This window comes from Misgurnus anguillicaudatus, chromosome 12 (assembly GCF_027580225.2).
Source record: "Misgurnus anguillicaudatus chromosome 12, ASM2758022v2, whole genome shotgun sequence".
NCBI classification, from domain to species: Eukaryota; Metazoa; Chordata; class Actinopteri; order Cypriniformes; family Cobitidae; genus Misgurnus; species Misgurnus anguillicaudatus.
The window spans coordinates 16917394-16935982 of NC_073348.2; the positions used below are offsets into that span (position 1 = coordinate 16917394).

General features: G+C 41.3%; 1 protein-coding gene across 1 annotated transcript in view; it reads left to right on the forward strand.

Moving 5' to 3' along the window:
• The first annotated feature begins 1368 nt into the window (after positions 1-1368).
• Positions 1369-18589, forward strand: part of LOC129447327 (uncharacterized) — a 63442-nt gene continuing 46221 nt past the window's right edge. Inside the window, 3 exon segments of the mRNA XM_073873695.1 lie at positions 1369-1673; positions 2916-3225; positions 10682-11915. Coding sequence (XP_073729796.1) covers positions 2925-3225; positions 10682-11915 — 1535 coding nt within the window. The 5' untranslated portion in view covers positions 1369-1673; positions 2916-2924.

Consider the following 18589-nt stretch of genomic DNA (forward strand, 5'->3'; position numbering starts at 1 on the left):
CTAAATGGTAAATATTAGGACCCATTTAAAGGGTACCGTCCCAGTGACAGCTTTTGTACCTTTTGTTCTGAAAGTGTAGGGCCCAAAATTTATTCAAGCCCAGGGGCCTCCACCCTGTTAAGTTCTGCCCTGCCCAGCTCCACATGTAAACTCTCTATTGGGGAGGATTGAAGTGCTCCACAACAAAGCCTCAACGCTTGTGACTGTATTCTCTCCAGCTTCATGAGTCGAGAGTCAGACGCAGATCCATAGACAAAGCAACCGTAATCCATTGCTGAACGCAACAGAGCATAATATAATGTCATTAAGGAGGATCGACTTGCCCCCCCACTCTATCCCTGTCAGACACCTAATAACATTTAATATTCTCTTGCATTTTGTCTCTAATTTATCAATATGCACTTTCCATGTAAGCTTTCTGTCAAACCAAAGCCCCAAGTACCTGGCAACCTCTACCCTTTCAAGTGGCTCCCCATACATGTATAATTTAACATTATCAGCAATTTTCCTATTTGTAAAAAAATCACAGTATGTTTTTGCTACTGAGAATCTAACATTTTAGCGATTGCCGTCAATCCCCTTTACATATCCTGTACTGGAAACTGGAGAGAAGCCTTGAGTCAAACGCGGAAGTTAAGCGTGCATAGAGTCCATTAGGTAACACACCCTAAATTTAAAAACATTGTAAAAAATATCTAATTGATACATTTTTTTAAGCAGTCAAAACATGTAACTATCACATCTGTTTACTACAAACCAGACTAAAATACAACATTTGTGAGACCTTTTGTTTAGGTGTTAAAATAACGTAATTACAATGTTGTAATAAGATGTTTAAAGAACGTCATGACCATACCAAAATACAACCAGTGTATACATTGGTTTAAATGTATCTCAGCTTTATTAAGAGTGATTTGATTTATAATCAGCCAGGTCTGGATTGGTAAACCCACGCCTTCTTTTCATGTAGTCATACTTTATACCATAAACTGTAAAAAATTTCTGTAGAAATTACAGTATTACTGGGTATTACTGGCAACTAGCTGCCAGTAACTTACCGTAGATTTTACATTTATGTTATTTACTGGCAACATTTTGTTCAAAGTTAAATGAACATGAAACATTTTTAGACTTTATCTTCTACAGTAAGTTACTGGCAACCAGCTGCAAAATTAGCCTACAGCAAATTTTTTACAGTGTAGTTTGTGATGATTTCTGGCCACAATTGAGACAAACTTGTTTTGCTAAATCAATTGTAAAGCCGTGAGCGTCTTCTCTCTCCAGTACAGCAGGAGGCGCTGCAGCTCTTTAGTCCGACGATAAACTCACTAAAGAAAGAAAGCTCGCGTGTGATGATTTTCACACTCCAGCACAGGTGGTGGCGGTATGCACTAAAATGTTGGTATGCGACCCGCCAATAAATCCAGATAGAAGCAGAAGAAGCTCGCGTGTGATGTGTTTGCGTATCCTCCGTGTTTTTCTTTTAGTGTAAACAGAGTCTTGTCTCTGTGTATTTAAGTGTTTAGAAGTTGATGATTAGATGTGCTGTAAATGAGTATAAGCTGATCTGTCCATGCTGGATATATTGATGATTTCATCACAGAAATCTCTCAGCTGAAGAAAGAGGTGGCGTTACTGAAGACAAAGCTGAGGTCCCGAGGAGATTTAGCAAGGTTTGTACAACTTAAACATCATTTACCTGAATCACATGTAACGTTCAGCCCTATCGGTTGAGTTACAAATGGTTTAAAATGGGGATTTACTCTGTGTAAGATTAAAAGAGTTAAAAGGATGAGACAGACAAAATAAAAAAAATGCATAGAAGGTGTATTTACAAGGTTTACATTGAACTTAAAACAACACACTAAAACTCAAGACTGTTAAAAGAAAGCAATACAAAACCTAAAGCAATCTAAAAGCCCAAAAGTGTCCTCCTGTGTGTATATACAAATGAAGAAAGTGATATCAAGTCCCTGAAACGTAAAAGTTGAGTCCAAATACACAAACTCCACAGACCATGGCAGCAACCGTTTGTTTTCGCTATAGCATAAGCTAACAATGTGCTCTAGTTTTTATTTTATTATTAGAATGAATTCAATTTACATAAGACCAAGGTAGACAGTCAAAATAACACAAAAGTACAATGAACAGTAAACATGCATAAAGCCAGGGGTGAGGTAAATCAAGAATTTCACAAAATCAAGAATTACACAAATAAATTAAAAGATTCACATATATATAGCATATGATTTTCTTTCTTATTACTTAACAAAAAATTGTCTTCATTTACATTTTAATTTCTTTTAATATGGTTAGGTGAACTCGGGTCAGTTTTATTTTACAAGTTCATAAAACATGTATCTTTCAGACTGATAACATTACCATTTTTGCCTACTTTTCTGTTTATAGAGAGATTTAATTACAAACATATGCATAATTAAAAGGGGTTTAAAGTGTAATAATAGAGACAGAGCGCAGTTATGCAAATTTGAAAACCACGCCCACCAGGGGGAAAAACAATCCAACCATCTCCATTGACTTTGTATTGTGAGAGGCCGCGTCCTTGTCATTTCTGGCTTATAACAAAAAAACAGAATAATGCCTAAAAGCTGCTGTGTGACAATATGTACAGCTAACAAGCCAAAAAACCCAGAAATAAGTTTTTATAAGCTTTCGAGCCGTAAAACCCAGCCTTTTAAGGAGAAAAAAGTGGATCCCCGACTACGTTTGCCCCTAGTGGACGAAGTTTTACTAATAGGAGTACTATGAAAAGTTGCCTGTTTCCACTTTTGTGCCTTTAAACAATCGTTTTTTTGGGGGTTGATCATAGTCTTGTATAGGTCTTTTCATTGCCTCAATTTTTGAACAGAGTAGAGATGCTGGATTGTTTACTTTAATTTCTTAATTAATTTCAGGACACTACAATGTGTGACAGTAAACAGCGCTTACAGGAGGATCAAACCTCCACAGAGTCTCTGGATTCTGTCTGTAACGCTGGAGAACAACAACAGATCCTGCAGACCACACTGAAGGTGTGTTCTGTCAAACTCTTCGACTGCACGAACCTCATGATGAAGATTAAAACTGAACCTACAGAAATAAAAACTGAACCCACAGAAATAAAAATTGAACCCACAGAAATAAAAATTGAACACACAGAAATAAAAACTGAAACCACAATAGAGGAAGATCACACTGAGGAAGATGATGATTTTATTCTATCAGGTATGTCTTTTCAATTATTGTTGTATTTTTTACATTTTTAACTGTCATTTGAGCACCTTTTTGGGTTTTCAGTCGCAAACTCACAAATCAAAAGATCAATAAATGTAAGTACTAAAATTTAAAAGGGATTTAGGATATCTTTAAAACTTATTGAGCAACAGGGATGTAGGCTTAAAGGGTTAGTTCACCCCAAAATCATAATTTGATTGTAAATCACTTACCCCTGTGTTATTCTAAACCCCCAAGTGCTCCCATTCTCTTCAGAACCCTTTTTTAGATATTTTTAATGAAAACTGGGAGGCTTCTGTTTGTCCCATTGACTTCAGTTAGTTTCACAAATCTTTTCCCCAGGAAACAATGAAAGACATCGCTATAAGGTCCATCAGTCATTCAATAATAATATTATGAGGGATGAGAACACTTTTGTGCACAAATAAAACAAAACAAACGATTTTATTCAACAATTTGTTCTCATCCTCCGTTATTCACTACATGTTCATGAGCGGACTACAGCGTATGTTGCTGACGTCACCTGCCAATGTTTTTGGCTTTTATCCACTTTTTTATTTAAGCCATTATGCAAACATTGTAAACAGCCCATATAAATTACTAATTACTTGCCAGTGTATTCTGTGTCTGTATGCTGGCAATATATCGATCTGCTTTGCCAAAGATGCGATTCGGTATAATACGATACTGACATCATTTTCTGGAAGATTTAAAGGGGACAAAGTGATTTTGGTGACATCTTGTGAGTGTTCCATTTACTTGGATTGAATTAATTGAACTGAAAACTAAAAACATCAATTGGACAATATATGTCTCTGTCTGGACAGAGAGTCTACAAGCTTGCTTTAATGAAAAGGCAATCCCAACAAATATGCCTCTTAAACAGAACTTAACAGGGTTCCCGAGGGGTCTTAAAAGGTCTTAAAAAGTCTAAAATTCAGGAAGTTAAATTTAAGGCCATAAAAAGTCTTAAAAACGGCCAGATTTTCATCCTAGGTCTTAAATTTAAATAAACCAAGTCTTAAAATTCTTACCTCCGTTTATTCCCGAAAACTTTTTCCGCAAAAATAAAATAGTAATTTAAAATGCTGTAGAACTAATCAGTGACGGAGGAAGAAAGTGTTTGATGGGCGGGTCTCTAAAAAGAAAAGTTCTGCACTTCGCGCGTCACTGAATCGCACTTCAATCCAGTTTTTAATCATTATTTTTTAAAGAGGATACAAAAAATGTATGCTATTATAATCCACGCAATTCATGCCATAAGCAATATTTCAGGTGTTGTGATCTGACTGCATATACTGTAGGTTTGGCGAGAAACAAACCTTAAATGCAGTTTTGTATAAGCAAAAATCTTTTCTGTGTAAATTTAACCAACTAGTACGTGGCTTACCTGAGCATTTGCTAGGTTCTGAAACGGAGGACCCAGAAGCAAAAAAAAAACACTACTTTATTGAAAATCAACTTTAACAGTCAGGCCGTCGAGTCCCAAGCCACTAACAACGAATCAACTTTAGTGTTACACAATTTTTACTTAAAAAGCTCTTGTTTCCCTTAAGATTAGCAGATTAAAGTCAAGGGACTAAACGCGCATGGAGATGCGCGTTTAGTCCCTTGACTTTAATCTGCTAATCTTGATGACGTATGCAGCACATATCAGCAGCTGACCATACTGATCTTCCAATATTATTGGATTTTATTTGTCAAAAAAAAAATGATATAGTACAAATATGTGTTTTGAGAATTTCTGAGATGATTGTGTTGCGTTGGTCTTAAATTTCACTCATAATGGTCTTAAAAAGGTCTTAAAAAGTCTTAAATTTGACTAGGTGAAACCTGCAGCAACCCTGCTTAAACATTTTGGCATGTGTCTTAAATACATGGGACATAAAGAATCAACAAATAGCATGCTATTCCATTGCTTTATTTTTCAGCAGGCCTGTTGACATGAAGTTGTACCAGGGCACAGGCCTCCCACTACTTTTTTTTAACAAACTTAACATGAACATTATTAACGTTTTATCCCAACTTTTTGTAGTTCCCTAAAGTAGATCTAGTGAACTAAACAGTAATTTCATATCTGACAATACAGAACAGTACACAAACATGTTTTGATTTTCTCAGCAATAATGCAATTCTCTAGACTTGACTATGGTTTTGACTGGCTGAGCCATGTAGTTCATTTTACCTCCCTCATCATCTATATACTTTATGCTTTTATTTCCCTGCTCTGCACAAAAAATCTGATCTCCATCCATGGGAGCCAGTAAGGATCGAGAATACGATTGATATTATTTAGAAGTTTACTTTAGTTTTGTCATGTTTTCTGGCATGCTGTCAATATACAGACGCTCCGTTCGCAGACTTTGATTTCTGTGTGCTGCTTGCGCCAGTTTGTCTTTTCTGTTTAAGTGCGACTGCAACGTGTTTACAAGTGTGAATTACTTTTCATATAGCTCAGGTTTTTTGCAGAGATTAGCAATGTAAATCAATATACCGGCAAATAAAGTAAAACTTAAACTGGGCGTAACACTTAAACTTGAGGCACAACATAGGACACTTGGTAGATCTACACTGGGGCATGTGCAACAGTAAAAGGGGTCTAGACCCCCCTGGTTGGCAGGCTTACCCTGTCCATTTACCTTTAAAATGGTGTGTAGACGTCCTCCCTTGCAAAACAAGTCACAGCATGAAGATAGAGCCGAGATGAAAAACAATTTCGTTATTTTCGTTATTCGTTTTGACAGCTCTCTGCTTTGAAGAGTTTAAAACTAGCGCTATGATTGGACGAAGTCTTCTTTTCCCAACAGGTTGCTTCCCAATTTAGTTACACCGATAGGCGAGTTGCCTAGTGCGCAAATGCACAGACAGTTGAACTCAAAGCCATCAATGGCTTTTTGTGTATTTTAAAGTGACAGATTGTAGCAGCGTAGTATGATGTCTAGATTCATATCTGCTACGCAAAATGCGTTAAAGTTGGCAGCTCTGCAGCTGGCTGGCTGACTAAATTGCTCTTCCTGTAACGCGAACCGGTTTAGTCTTGAAAATAGCTTGAGAAAAAACTCTTAACTCCATTGGACACTTCAGTTGTTGAGAAACCTCGTAACTCCACTCCTTCTTCAATCCGCGGGAGAGCTTTGCGGCATACATTTCTCCTCAGGGCTGAGAGTCGCTACAAATCAACACGTCTTCTGAGGTAAATGTCTTCAAAACACTGGTTATTCATGATTTAGTTATATGAATTATATAATAACAGATTATATATTATATATAACGGCTTTATCTCAAAGTAATAATAACTTTTAATGCTAAGTTGTAACTTATCGTTTCTGAGGCTGTTAGATTTTCTTTAGATCTAATGTACTGTAGCATTGGACGGTAGCTGTCTTGTTGACTGAAATGTTCAAAACCTTCAATTTAAAGCACAAAAACTGGCTGCCGTTGACTTAGTTCGCCACTATGCATTGGTTTTGTAATGTTTGATAAGATATCTAAAGTGATTTTCTTGGGGCTCAAGGAAAAAAAACTCTTGACCCCGCTCTAGTTCTGGCGCTCGTCTGGGGACAGAAATTTAGCGCAAGACAATCCAATGCAACGCGGATTAATCCCTGTGAATTGCCGATACGATAGGATTGTCTCTTACAATGTCAACACAAACCGTGATGTTCAACAAGTAGCTGCCTTTGCCGTCATGCTCATCACTTTAAGCAAGCAAGCTGGCTGGCTTTTTGCCTTGTTATTATATGTAAACATGCCATATAACGTAGTGAAGCGGTCGTTTGACCTTAATTAATTGTATTTTTTGCAGCAACCATGTCTGTGTTCTTAAAGGAACTCTGTCAGATGGTTAATGTGCCATATGATCAGGCAAGGGCCTTAATAGATAGTGAGAGCTCTGATAGTAGTGAAAGCTCTGATGGAGAGAGTGTAGAGAGATAGGAAGCAACAATGGTGGATGATACAGTGGTGCAGGATACAGTGATGCATGCAGATTTCACATGCCAAAATGTTTAAGTTTTATGTAGATGGATTTCACAACAATAGACTTTTGTTTAAAAATAAAATTTCACACTAATTGTACCATGTGTTTGAAAAGATTTCTCTGGTGGTCTGGAAGGAGAGGAGGCCTCACTACTGGCTGCAGAGCAGTTTGACACAGGTAGGTTAGATGCTTTTCTACAATGTGGATAAGTTCATCATTAACTAATAACTTATAAGTGAAAGTTATTATAAAGTGTTAGCTATAGCCCTCACTGTTGACAGTTTATAAAGATGCAACTCATTCTTGCACGTTTGATTTGTGTGTGTATTCTGAAGTTTGCCATGGTGGAAGCGAAGAGGACCTTGATGCAGATCATTTATGCTCCGATGCACCTCCAAGGAAAAGACAGAGGGCTGAAAACACCTGGAAGAACGTCATCAACAAGAAAAGAAGAATGGTTGGGAAGTCATACACTGGAAAAGAGAAGCAGAAGGAAATAATGAGGGAGCCACGGGCTATGGGGCCTAGATGTTCATCATCAGCATGTGCCAAGTCAGCTAAACATCACTGCAGTGCAATCGGTGAGCCTGAGAGGAGTACCATTTTCAATTACTTTTGGCAACAGTTGACCTGGGAGGATAAGAGGATGTATGTGCAGAGTCTAGTTGATGTGGTCCCCGTGCAAAGGAGAAGGGGGGCTGAAAATTCCAGAAGATCAAATTCCCTGTTTTTTTTTTTACGGGTCAGCGGGCAGAGAAGACGCGTCTGCAAAAAAATGTTTTTGTCTACCCTAGGAATAGGTGGGTGGTGTGCCCTAAACTGGGCAAAAGGGGGATACACGCAAGCAGACACTGAGGGACAGACACACAGCAACGCACGTCGTTCAGTTGCAGGCCATGAATTCATCTGCAGCTTTTTGCAGGACCTGCCAAAGGTGCCCTCACATTACTGTAGATCCACAACATCCAAACAGTATCTGGAACCTGTGTTTCAGTCGATGGTTGCTCTCTATGCAGTGTATTGTCGCGCTGCAGCAGAGAAGAATGTAACACCTTTGTCAAGGCAAGTGTTCGCAGATGAGTTCAGGCGTCTCAACCTAGGCATTTACCAGCCAAAAAAGGACCAGTGCAACATCTGTTGTGCTTTCAAGGGCGGCAACTTACCTGATGAGGAGTGGCAGCACCACCTCCTTCAAAAAGAAGAGGCCCGAACCGAAAAGCTGTCCGACAAAAGCAAGGCCAGCAACAAGATCATGGTCATATGTATGGACTTACAAGCCCTCCTTTTGTGCCCAAAGCTAAAAGCCTCTGCCTTGTATAATAAAACAAAGCTTGCAGTTCACAATTTCACCATGTACAACGTGCTGACACACAGTGCTACATGTTATGTCTGGCATGAAGGTGAGGGATCCCTGTCTGCCAATGAGTTTGCTTCATGCATTGTTGACTACCTCTCTGCACACACTGAGCCTGACACATTTATTCTGTGGAGTGACGGCTGCGGGTATCAGAACAGGAATGCAGTTCTAAGCAATGCACTTCTTCTGTTCTCCATGAAGAAAAACAAAGTCGTCATTCAGAAGTACCTTGAGAAAGGGCATACTGAGATGGAATGCGACTCTGTTCACAGTGCCATTGAGAAGTGTCTGAGGAACCAGGATGTGTATCTCCCAGCGGAGTATGTTAACTTGATGAAGAGGGCTCGTGTGAGGCCTCATCCATACGAAGTCAAGTACATCGACCACACCTTCTTCCAGGACTTCACCAAGTTGAGGCTCTGCAAGTCTCTGCACCTTGAAGTAAGGCCTGGTGACTTCACTGCCCATGATATCAGGGCCATCAGGTAATTACCAATGTAAATCTTATGTCTTACCAATATACTGTAGGCATGACATTATGATGTTGCATATTTTTAATGAAACAGTGATTTTTTTATTTTGTGCTATTAGGTACAACAACAATGGAACGATGGACTTGAAAATAAACCATTCTGATGACTGGCTTTCACATCCGGGTCACCAACTTCGAAACTCCACCTCAGACAGCTACACAGTCACCCCACTCTATTCGGACAGGCTAAAGATCAATGAGCTGAAATTTAAACACCTCCAAGACCTGAAGGAAGTCATCCCAAAGGACTTTCACAGCTTTTATGACAGTTTGCTTCACTAGTTTAATACACACAGAGCCTCACAGATGCATGCACACAGACAAGGGCTCACCCTACTTACAAATACACTCAGCGATGGGCTTAGTAAAGCAAGCCTTAACTATGACTTTATCTATGTTTATCTGTGTTATTGATGTATTTTAAATACTGCTGTTTATACATGTTTTAAAATGTTTGTAATATAATATTTAAATTAAATTGAATGTTTTGGATACCACTATTAAATTATTGTTTTATCATTATTTTACTGACTTTAAGTCAGCCTACTTGTAGACAATGCCTCTCTTGGCACTGTGCATGTAAAACAAAGTTTTATTGGACTCTAACAAGTGAAAATAGTTAGATAAATTTAAGTAGACCTGTTTTGTTAAAAATCGATAGCTGTAATGCTTCTGTGCAGAAAGAAACCCGTGAGCCACGAAGGTAAGTTTGCGAGCAGATTAATTTCCACCTATTAGACAGCCTAATGAGCTTATCGTGTTTTGTATTGCATCACTTATAGCTCTTAAGCTCGGAATACACTGCACAATTATTGGCTATCCCAGACGAAAGATTGCTATCGTAAAACAATCGTCGCGGTTTCTGTGATCGTGGCTCTTCGTCGGTGGTCCTATGTCGTACGGTTAGAGAGGTTCAGAGACGGCCGTTTTCTCGGTCTTGCGTCCAAAGATAGCCTACGATTGTTTTCTGACAGTGTCAGAAATTCAGCATGATCACCACACAGTGTGTTTGCTGTTACGATCTGCATACTGGTATTTGTTTACCACGAGCGCATGCTGTTGTCATTGCGCTAACATATGATGCAGCTGCCAAAGTTTCTGGTTCATCATTACGCGCCTGTCATATCCGAGTTTAAACGATCCATGATGCACAGTGTGATAAGGTAAAGATCTTATAGGAGTGCAAAAATCCATCAGTGTATTCCGGCTTTAAACTTTTAAATAGAGTTTAGTATGTAACTACAGTCATTAGCTTTGGTTAACTATTGAAGCCTTGTCTCTTGTCAAAAGGCTTAACGTGACCGCAGTGATGTCTGTGTCTGTACCATTCTTATCAATGACAGCATAATCTCGTATCTCCCTGCTCCCAAGTCATAAAGCTTGTACATCGCTGAATCGAGAAAATCGCTCAGCCCTAGTCAGCAGGAGACGTCAGCTGAATGCGCCATAGTCTGGTCGTGAACGCGCACTGAACAATTTGTTGAATAAAATTATTGTTCATGATGTTGCCTAAATTCTTGATTCTTCTTTGTGTAAATAAGTGTAAAAAGACAATTTAATTGTTTCATGTTTCTTTCAGATGTGAAGAGTGATTCATGTTTGGATATAGAAATAACGTCCTCAACATCAAAACAACGATTGACAGCACAAACTCTTTCCTGCATTACCTGTGGAAAGACATTCAGATCACAGAGACTTTTACAGAGACATGAGAGAAAACACACAGAACAGAAACTCTTCACCAAATCTGAGATCAGCTTTACTACCTTACAAGAGAAGAAACTTCATTCAGAAGAGCACAGAATGAAGAAGCAGCAGCAGCAACAGCAGTTTCACTGTGAGAAGAGATATAGTTATCTGAAAAGACATGTGCCTTCACACACTAATGAGAGACTGTATCAGTGCAGTGAATGTGACAAAACCTTTAAGGATTCAGGATCATTAAAATCACACCAGAATATTCACTCTAAAGAGAAACTCTATCAGTGTTCACACTGTGGTAAATGTTACAGTCATAAATCTCAGCTGAAAATCCATGAGAGATTTCACACTGGAGAGAAACCTTATCACTGTAGTTTCTGTGGGAAGCGTTTTAGTCAACAGTCACCCTTAATAAACCACCAGAGAATTCATACAGGTGAAAAACCTTTCAAATGCTCTCAGTGTGGCAAGACATTTGCTCAGGCAATTTATTTAAAAGTCCATGAGAGAATTCACACTGGAGAGAAACCTTATAACTGTAGTGTCTGTGAGAAGAGTTTTAGTCAACGGTCACCCTTACTAAGGCACCAGAGAATTCATACAGGTGAAAAACCTTACAAATGCTCTCAGTGTGGCAAGACATTTGCTCTGTCAATTTACTTAAAAGTCCACCAGAGAATTCACACTGGAGAGAAACCTTATCAATGTAGTATCTGTGAGAAGAGTTTTAGTCAACATGGCAGTTTAGCGTCACACCAGAGAACTCATACAGGTGAAAAACCTTTCAAATGCTCTCAGTGTGACATGACATTTTATTATTCATGTCACTTGAAAGTCCATGAGAGAATTCACACTGGTGATAAACCTTACGTCTGCTCTCAATGTGGAAAGAGCTTCACTGACTCATCTCGATTAGGAGTTCATCAAAAAATTCATACTGGAGAAAAACATCATTACTGTAGTGTCTGTGGGAAGAGTTTCGGTCAACGGTCAAACTTACTTAGGCACCAGAGAATTCATGCAGGTGATAAACCTTTCAAATGCTCTTAGTGTGATGAGATGTTTGCTCTCTCAGGTTCCTTAAAATCCCATCAGAGACTTCACACTGGAAAGTAACCTTGAAGGAATACTTTAGATAATTTACTTACCCCCATGTCATCCAAAATGTTGATGTCTTTCCTTGTTAAGTTGAGAAGAAATTAAGTTTTTGAGAAACACATTGCAGGATTTTTCTCATTTAATAGACTTTATTGGACCCCAACACTTTACAGTTTTAAGCCAGTTTCAAAGCGCTCTAAACGATTCCAAATGAGGAATAAGGGCAGGGCTCCAGACTGACATTTGAGAGGGGTGGTACTGGCCCCCACCTAAGTTGTACAGCTGGTGGCGCTGGGCCTGAATTTGGTGGCACCAGTCACTGAGTGGTGTAAAGCAGAAAAGAAACACTAAAACTAAGTCCAAAAATGTTCAATGCATTAATAAATTCTAGTGCTGCCAAAAAATGAATTGTGATTAATCACATACAAAATAAAAGTTTGTGTTTACATAATATATTTGTGTGTTATTATTATGTATATATACCATGAGGAAAATAAGTATTTGAACACCCTGCTATTTTGCAAGTTCTCCCACAAAATTGTCATCGTAGCTGCATGTCCACTGTGAGAGACATAAAAAAATCCAGAAATCACAATGTATGATTTTTTGGTGTTACCAAGTAAAGAAAATATGTAAAATAATCAGACTACACCACCCTGGATAATACCAGGGAAAAATCCGACCCAGGCACACAGGTAAAGTCTACCAATTGAAGGCAAAGAAAAATGGAGACGTGCGTATCAATACAAATTACACTTTATTATAAAATATAAAAAATGTTTTTATCTTTCCCACAAACACTCAACAATGAATAAAACTCCAGGGCCAGGATTAGTGGGAACAAGGCAGGCCCGCTGCAACCATGGAGGTTGTCTAGACGCACACCACGGCAAATTCCCTCCACACCCCAGGAACATATGTCAATACACAGCACACCGTGAACTACGCCACCCACTGGAAACAGCAAGCCCCCCTGTTCCACAGGAGTCCGTATGGGCCTTTAGAGAGAAAAAAATCAATTTTACACACTCTAAATAATCAAATCACACATACAAATGTGGGGACAGCAATTGGCATTTTAACCCCAGACAACAATCAATGGGCCAACAATCAGTGGGCCAATGCCTATAGAACACTGGATAACCCAGGGACAGCTTACAATACACAAATTATAATAAAGAAAATAATTAGAAAATAAATCAAACCACAAATTATACAAATAACAGAAAAACTATAATATAAATGAAATGCACAAACACAACATTACACAAAAAGAGGGCCATGCCACTAAGAATGTCCAGCCAATGTAACTCGACATCTCCCTCAGGGGTAGCCGAACTGTAAATGCTGCGGACACCCGTAACATGTCACAGGGTGAGTTTTATAGGGCGGAACCGAAAATGGCGAAACTTGGTTCCGCCCGAAGATGGTTTCCACCCGGACCAAATTTTAAAAACACCAGTACTTCCTGGTTTCCAAGGGCAACACAATCGGGGCCTTACGAGCCACAGATGCAAAGAATTAAGGAAGTAAATTGCGATTGGAGGCTGTGTGAGGATGAGACACATAAATAGCTCTGCAGGAACACAAGTAAAGCAGCGATTGATTCGGGGAAAGCTCCATTTCCGCCAAGGGCGGACCGAAAAACACACAATACCTTTTGAAGAGCCCGAAGGCTCCGTTGATCCGGTGATCGCTGGGAAGCGAGCGGAGAGAGTTCGGAGCCGCAGGAGGTGAAAGGAAGGCATTGCTGTGGTTCATTAAAGGAGCACCACGAAGTGGTTGTTGTTGTTGCTGGTTTGATTCCTTCGCTATTGTTATTCAGGCTGAGCTGGCGTGGCTGTGTGGGGACGAACAAGCCATAGAGGTGTTGAGGAGGACAGATCTGGACACAGTAGTAGCTGGGAAACGGCAGGAAATTGTTGGGACTGAAACGAAGCAGAAGGAGAAGCAGAGTTAGAGTGAGTGGTCACCTTATATGAAGAATTTAGGAACTAACGGACCTATTGTGTAATACTGTCATCAGGAAGGAACATCTCGTCGTGTGTATTGCTGAGATTACTTAGAACAGCGGAAAGAATTGTACAGCGACTGTATGCAGTATTCGATTTGCCATACTGTGTGTTGACTCGTTTTGACTGTGTTGTAAGACTCCAGTAAAAGGAGTGACGGCCCTGTCACGGAGCAGAGTGGTAGGAGAGCCGGAGGAAGACGAGTTTGGGGCTGTCACAGCGACGTGGACGCCACTGGCCCGCACTTGACAACGTCTAACGGGCTCCGGTGAAGTTGAGGAAGACGGGGGCGACCTAAGTGTTCACATCGAGTGCTGTGGGTGAGTCTGTGTTTGCTGTGAAAATACATTTTGAAGTGGTGCAGTGTGGTGCTGTGTTTGTATTGGCAGTAACCCCCGCCTCTACCAACCTCGCCGTGGGAGAACGCAAGGCTGCGGGTACCAGTTATTTCAAACCCTGTATATGCTGTGGGCGAGTCCCTGGATCTGAACATTAAACGTAGTGTCCCTAGGCGGACATCCTTTGGATCTGTTTTGTTTCGGTAGAGTGGTGGTGAAGAACTGGACTGCTAGAGACTGTGTGAGTAAACCCAAGAATCAATACGTGCTTGAGTGTATATAGACCATCTACTGCTAGAGAAGGGTGGCGTAGATCGAATCTCACCTGTCCCAAAGTCTCTTCAAAGGTGCGCCCCTGTCCAGCACTCCATAGTTGAGGCAAAGGAGAGGAGAGGGCAGCGCTCGGCTCGGTGTGACGGTGTAGATTTTCCCCCTTGCAGTGTCAGCAGCCACTGGAAAGGCTGTTTCATGACGCCTCATCATCTTCCAGTCTCAAGGTACCTGTCGATTCATGAGATTGCAGTCACTGTAAGTCCACCATTCCCGAGCAGTAAATTGAAGATATATTTTGCCTGCCGATTGACAACGAGTGTTACCACTGAAATAGAGTGGGGAAAAGAACTGTAGCCATACATCCTTTATGTCTGATTGTGTGATGCGCTGCCAGTGAGAGTAAATGCCAGTGGTTTATTAATCGATCTTCTGTGTCCTAGCCAACAGCCTGTAAAGAGAGAGGACCTGAATACCTTACCTGAACAGTACTTACTGTGCGTCGTCCAAAGCTGGAGAGGTGAGTGTAAATGCCAGTGGTTATTAACCGATCTTCTGTGTCCTAGCCAGCAGCCTGTAAAGAGTCACAACCCGAATGCTTTACCTGAGAGTTAACAGCCTGTAAGGAGGGGAAATCTAAATACTCTATTTGGAGTACACCAACTGGATACCACCCCAGCACAACGTACAGGAGAGCCCCAGTCATCCTCCGAAAAGGGTAGGTCACCAGCACTTACCCTAGTTGTTTTAATCTGCCTCCAGGAGGAAAAGGAGGGCGCCACGGGATCAGCAAGGCAGATGAGCCTTAACCACACACCCCCGCAGTGTCTTGGACCCCGGACACCTGGCCCTGTTTCCCCCTCCCCCTTCCTGGTCACGGCCCACCTGGAGGGCAGAACAAGAGGCTTTAGTTTTAAATCTTTTCCCCCCTTCCCATTCCCCTACTTTATTTTAACTAAATTAAATAAAATTCTATTTTTATTTACGTGCACTTGTGTTGTCTGGTCATTGGGTTGGCTTTGGGACCTCCTCGAGGTGGAAACTAAGAAGGGGCGTGGCTTGTTTACATTCGTGGCCAGTCCACTGCAAGGGATAAGAGGCATACTTACGATTTGTATTAAACGCTAGACGCACAGCTGTATGATTACTCACAGATCGCAGCAAAAGCTCAATTGAGCAAACTGATTTTGTCCGGCGATCTTCGCAACGATAACTAAAAGTAACACACCATGAATATCACTGCTCATGTAGTCAGTAAAAGAAACTAACATACCTGCCAGCGAACTCCACCACGATCATCTACAACAACGCCACCAGCCGCACTCTAAATTGGCTTATAAATAGCATACACATTAGTCTCACAGCATACGGGTCATCACTGCACCGGCAAAAGCCAAACATACCGGGAGAGAAACAGCAACGGGATCTGGAAACGCCAGGGAGAACGAGAAGCATCCCACTCCAGCGAACTCTCTAACTGTCAAAATAAAAGTCCTTAAATAGTATACACGCCACGACCCCATTGGTTCTGCCAAATACACTCAACCCAGCCAATAGAAAGGACATGAAACTACTCCAGTTATATACCCAGCAGTACACTAACCAATCCTCATACTACATTCTTTTAACTATTTATTTGTATGATACAACTACAAGTATTTTAACACCTGAGAAAGTCAATGTTAATATTTGGTACAGTAGCCTTTGTTTGCAATTACAGAGGTCAAACGTTTCCTGTAGTTTTTTTTTACCAGGTTTGCACACACTGCAGGAGGGATTTTGGCCTATTCCTCCACACAGATCTTCTCAGTCAGGTTTCTGGCCTGTTGCTGAGGAACACGGAGTTTGAGCTCCTCCAAAGATTCCCTATTGGGTTTAGGCCTGGAGACTGGCTAGGCCACGCCAGAACCTTGATATGCTTCTAAGGGCGCACTCACATTATCCAAACCAAACCATGCCCCAGCGCGAATGTCACCCCTCCCTACTTCCCCCATGTGCACGCACTCACACTGTACTTTTATCGATCCGAGTCCGGGCGCGCTTTCGTCATTAAGATGCGATTGTTTTGAAAAAAGCAGGAAGTAAAGCTCTCACTGAACACTGGAACCCACCGTAATGATAGGTCTGTGTTTTTTGTATTCGGAGTCGTTTGGTGCACGATTACAGACAGCCCTCTCACATGTCATCATATTGCTTAGTTGATCTGTCGCGTGCGCAGCGCGGACATTCACGTAACCCCGCTCCGCGCATCAAAAGGTTTTTACGGAGGCAGATGAAGGTGAGTGGTCGCGCAACTGACGTCTTCACCTTTTGAATCGCGCTCAGGCGCGATTGCGCTCACACCACAGCCTTCCGCGCCTGAGCCCAAGTGAACTGCGCTCCGGCCCACCTCTGCAACCAGGCCGCGGCGCGATTAACTAATCCGCGCCCGGGCGCGGAACAGAGCACTCACACTAGTCAAACGAACCAGGCTTTGGGGGTCAAACGCGCCCGAGCGCGGTTTGGTTTGGATAGTGTGAGTGCGCCCTTACAGAGCCACTCCTTGGTTATCCTGGCTGTGTGCTTTGGGTCATTGTCATGTTGGAAGACCCAACCTTGATCCATCTTCAATGCTCTAACTGAGGGAAGGAGGTTGTTCCCCAAAATCTCGCAATACATGGGCCCGGTCATCCTCTCCTTAATACAGTGCAGTCGCTGTGTCCCATATGCAGAAAAACACCCCCATGCTTCACAGTAGGGATGGTGTTCTTGGGATGGTACTCATCATTCTTCCTCCAAACATGTTTGGCGGAATTATGACCAAAAATTTTGTCTCTAGTGTCTTTGGACAGCTCTTTGATAATAAATGGAGTGGGGGTGGACATTTTTACGGCAGACTAACACGTCTTTGAGGGTCAGAAGTCTAGCCGATAGACAGGTGTTCAAATACTTATTTGCAGCTGTATCATACAAATAAATAGTTTAAAATCATATTTTGATTTTGATTACTGTATTTTTTTCAGATTATGTCTCTCACAGTGGACATGCACCTACGATGACAATTTCAGACCACTTCATTATTTCTAAGTGGGAGAACTTGCAAAACAGCAGTGTGTTCAAATACTTATTTTCCTCATAGTAAATACACATATGGATAGATTTTATCATTACAAATGTCAGTGACTACCAGGAACAGGCTGGTTGACAACCAAGAAGAGGTTGGAGACTTCTGGAGAGACATATGGCAGCTCGAGAAGATGGCAACTGGGGCGGTATGGGCTAGCACTCCTAGCCGCAGCCTCTGTGAAGAGGAACCCAAATCTAGCTATGGATCAATTAAATTAACAACACCCCCAGGGGGGCCCAAGGGGGTAATGAGAACCCCAGTTGGACGGATTTAAGGTTATCAACCATTAGCAACGGGAAAATGAATATGACTTCTGTATTTCCCTGCGGAAAAATCTGCAAAAATGCAAGAGGACTGAAGATCCATCAGTCATGGATGAAATGTCTGGAGCAACGGCAAGCACCACAATGCACAGGCCTTGTGCCTGGTGAGTCAGAGGAGGAGCAGGGGCCGGAAGCACCCCATAGAGCCCAGAGCTTCCAAGTGGTGCAAACTGTCCCTCCAGTCATGCAGCCTGAGAAAAATAGGGCCAGGTGGCATCAAGCATGTAAAACAGTGACGATGTGGATAAGGTGCTGGAAGGTGGGGTGCAGAGGCTTTGCAGGGCAGTACCTCTACAGGGCCTCAGCATCTCCGGTGAGAAAAGAAGAGGGGCTATCGGCAATAGCACAGAGGCTGCAGAGAAGGCTTCAAAGTGGCTCTGGATCAATAGAACTGGGGCCTAATGTACAAAGCCTTGTGTTGAATTTATACTAAAACATTGCTTAAGGAAAAAGCTGTAAATGTGTGTACGCATCAATAAAATCAGATGTATGATCTCTGCGTACGCAGGATTACACGTACATTCTCATTGTACATCCCAAATAACGTGAAATTGAGCTATTGATTCAAGCTATTGTATGAAGTACAAAGTAAAAGGGGTGGGGAAATGTGCTGAAGAAAATAAAGATAAACCATCAATC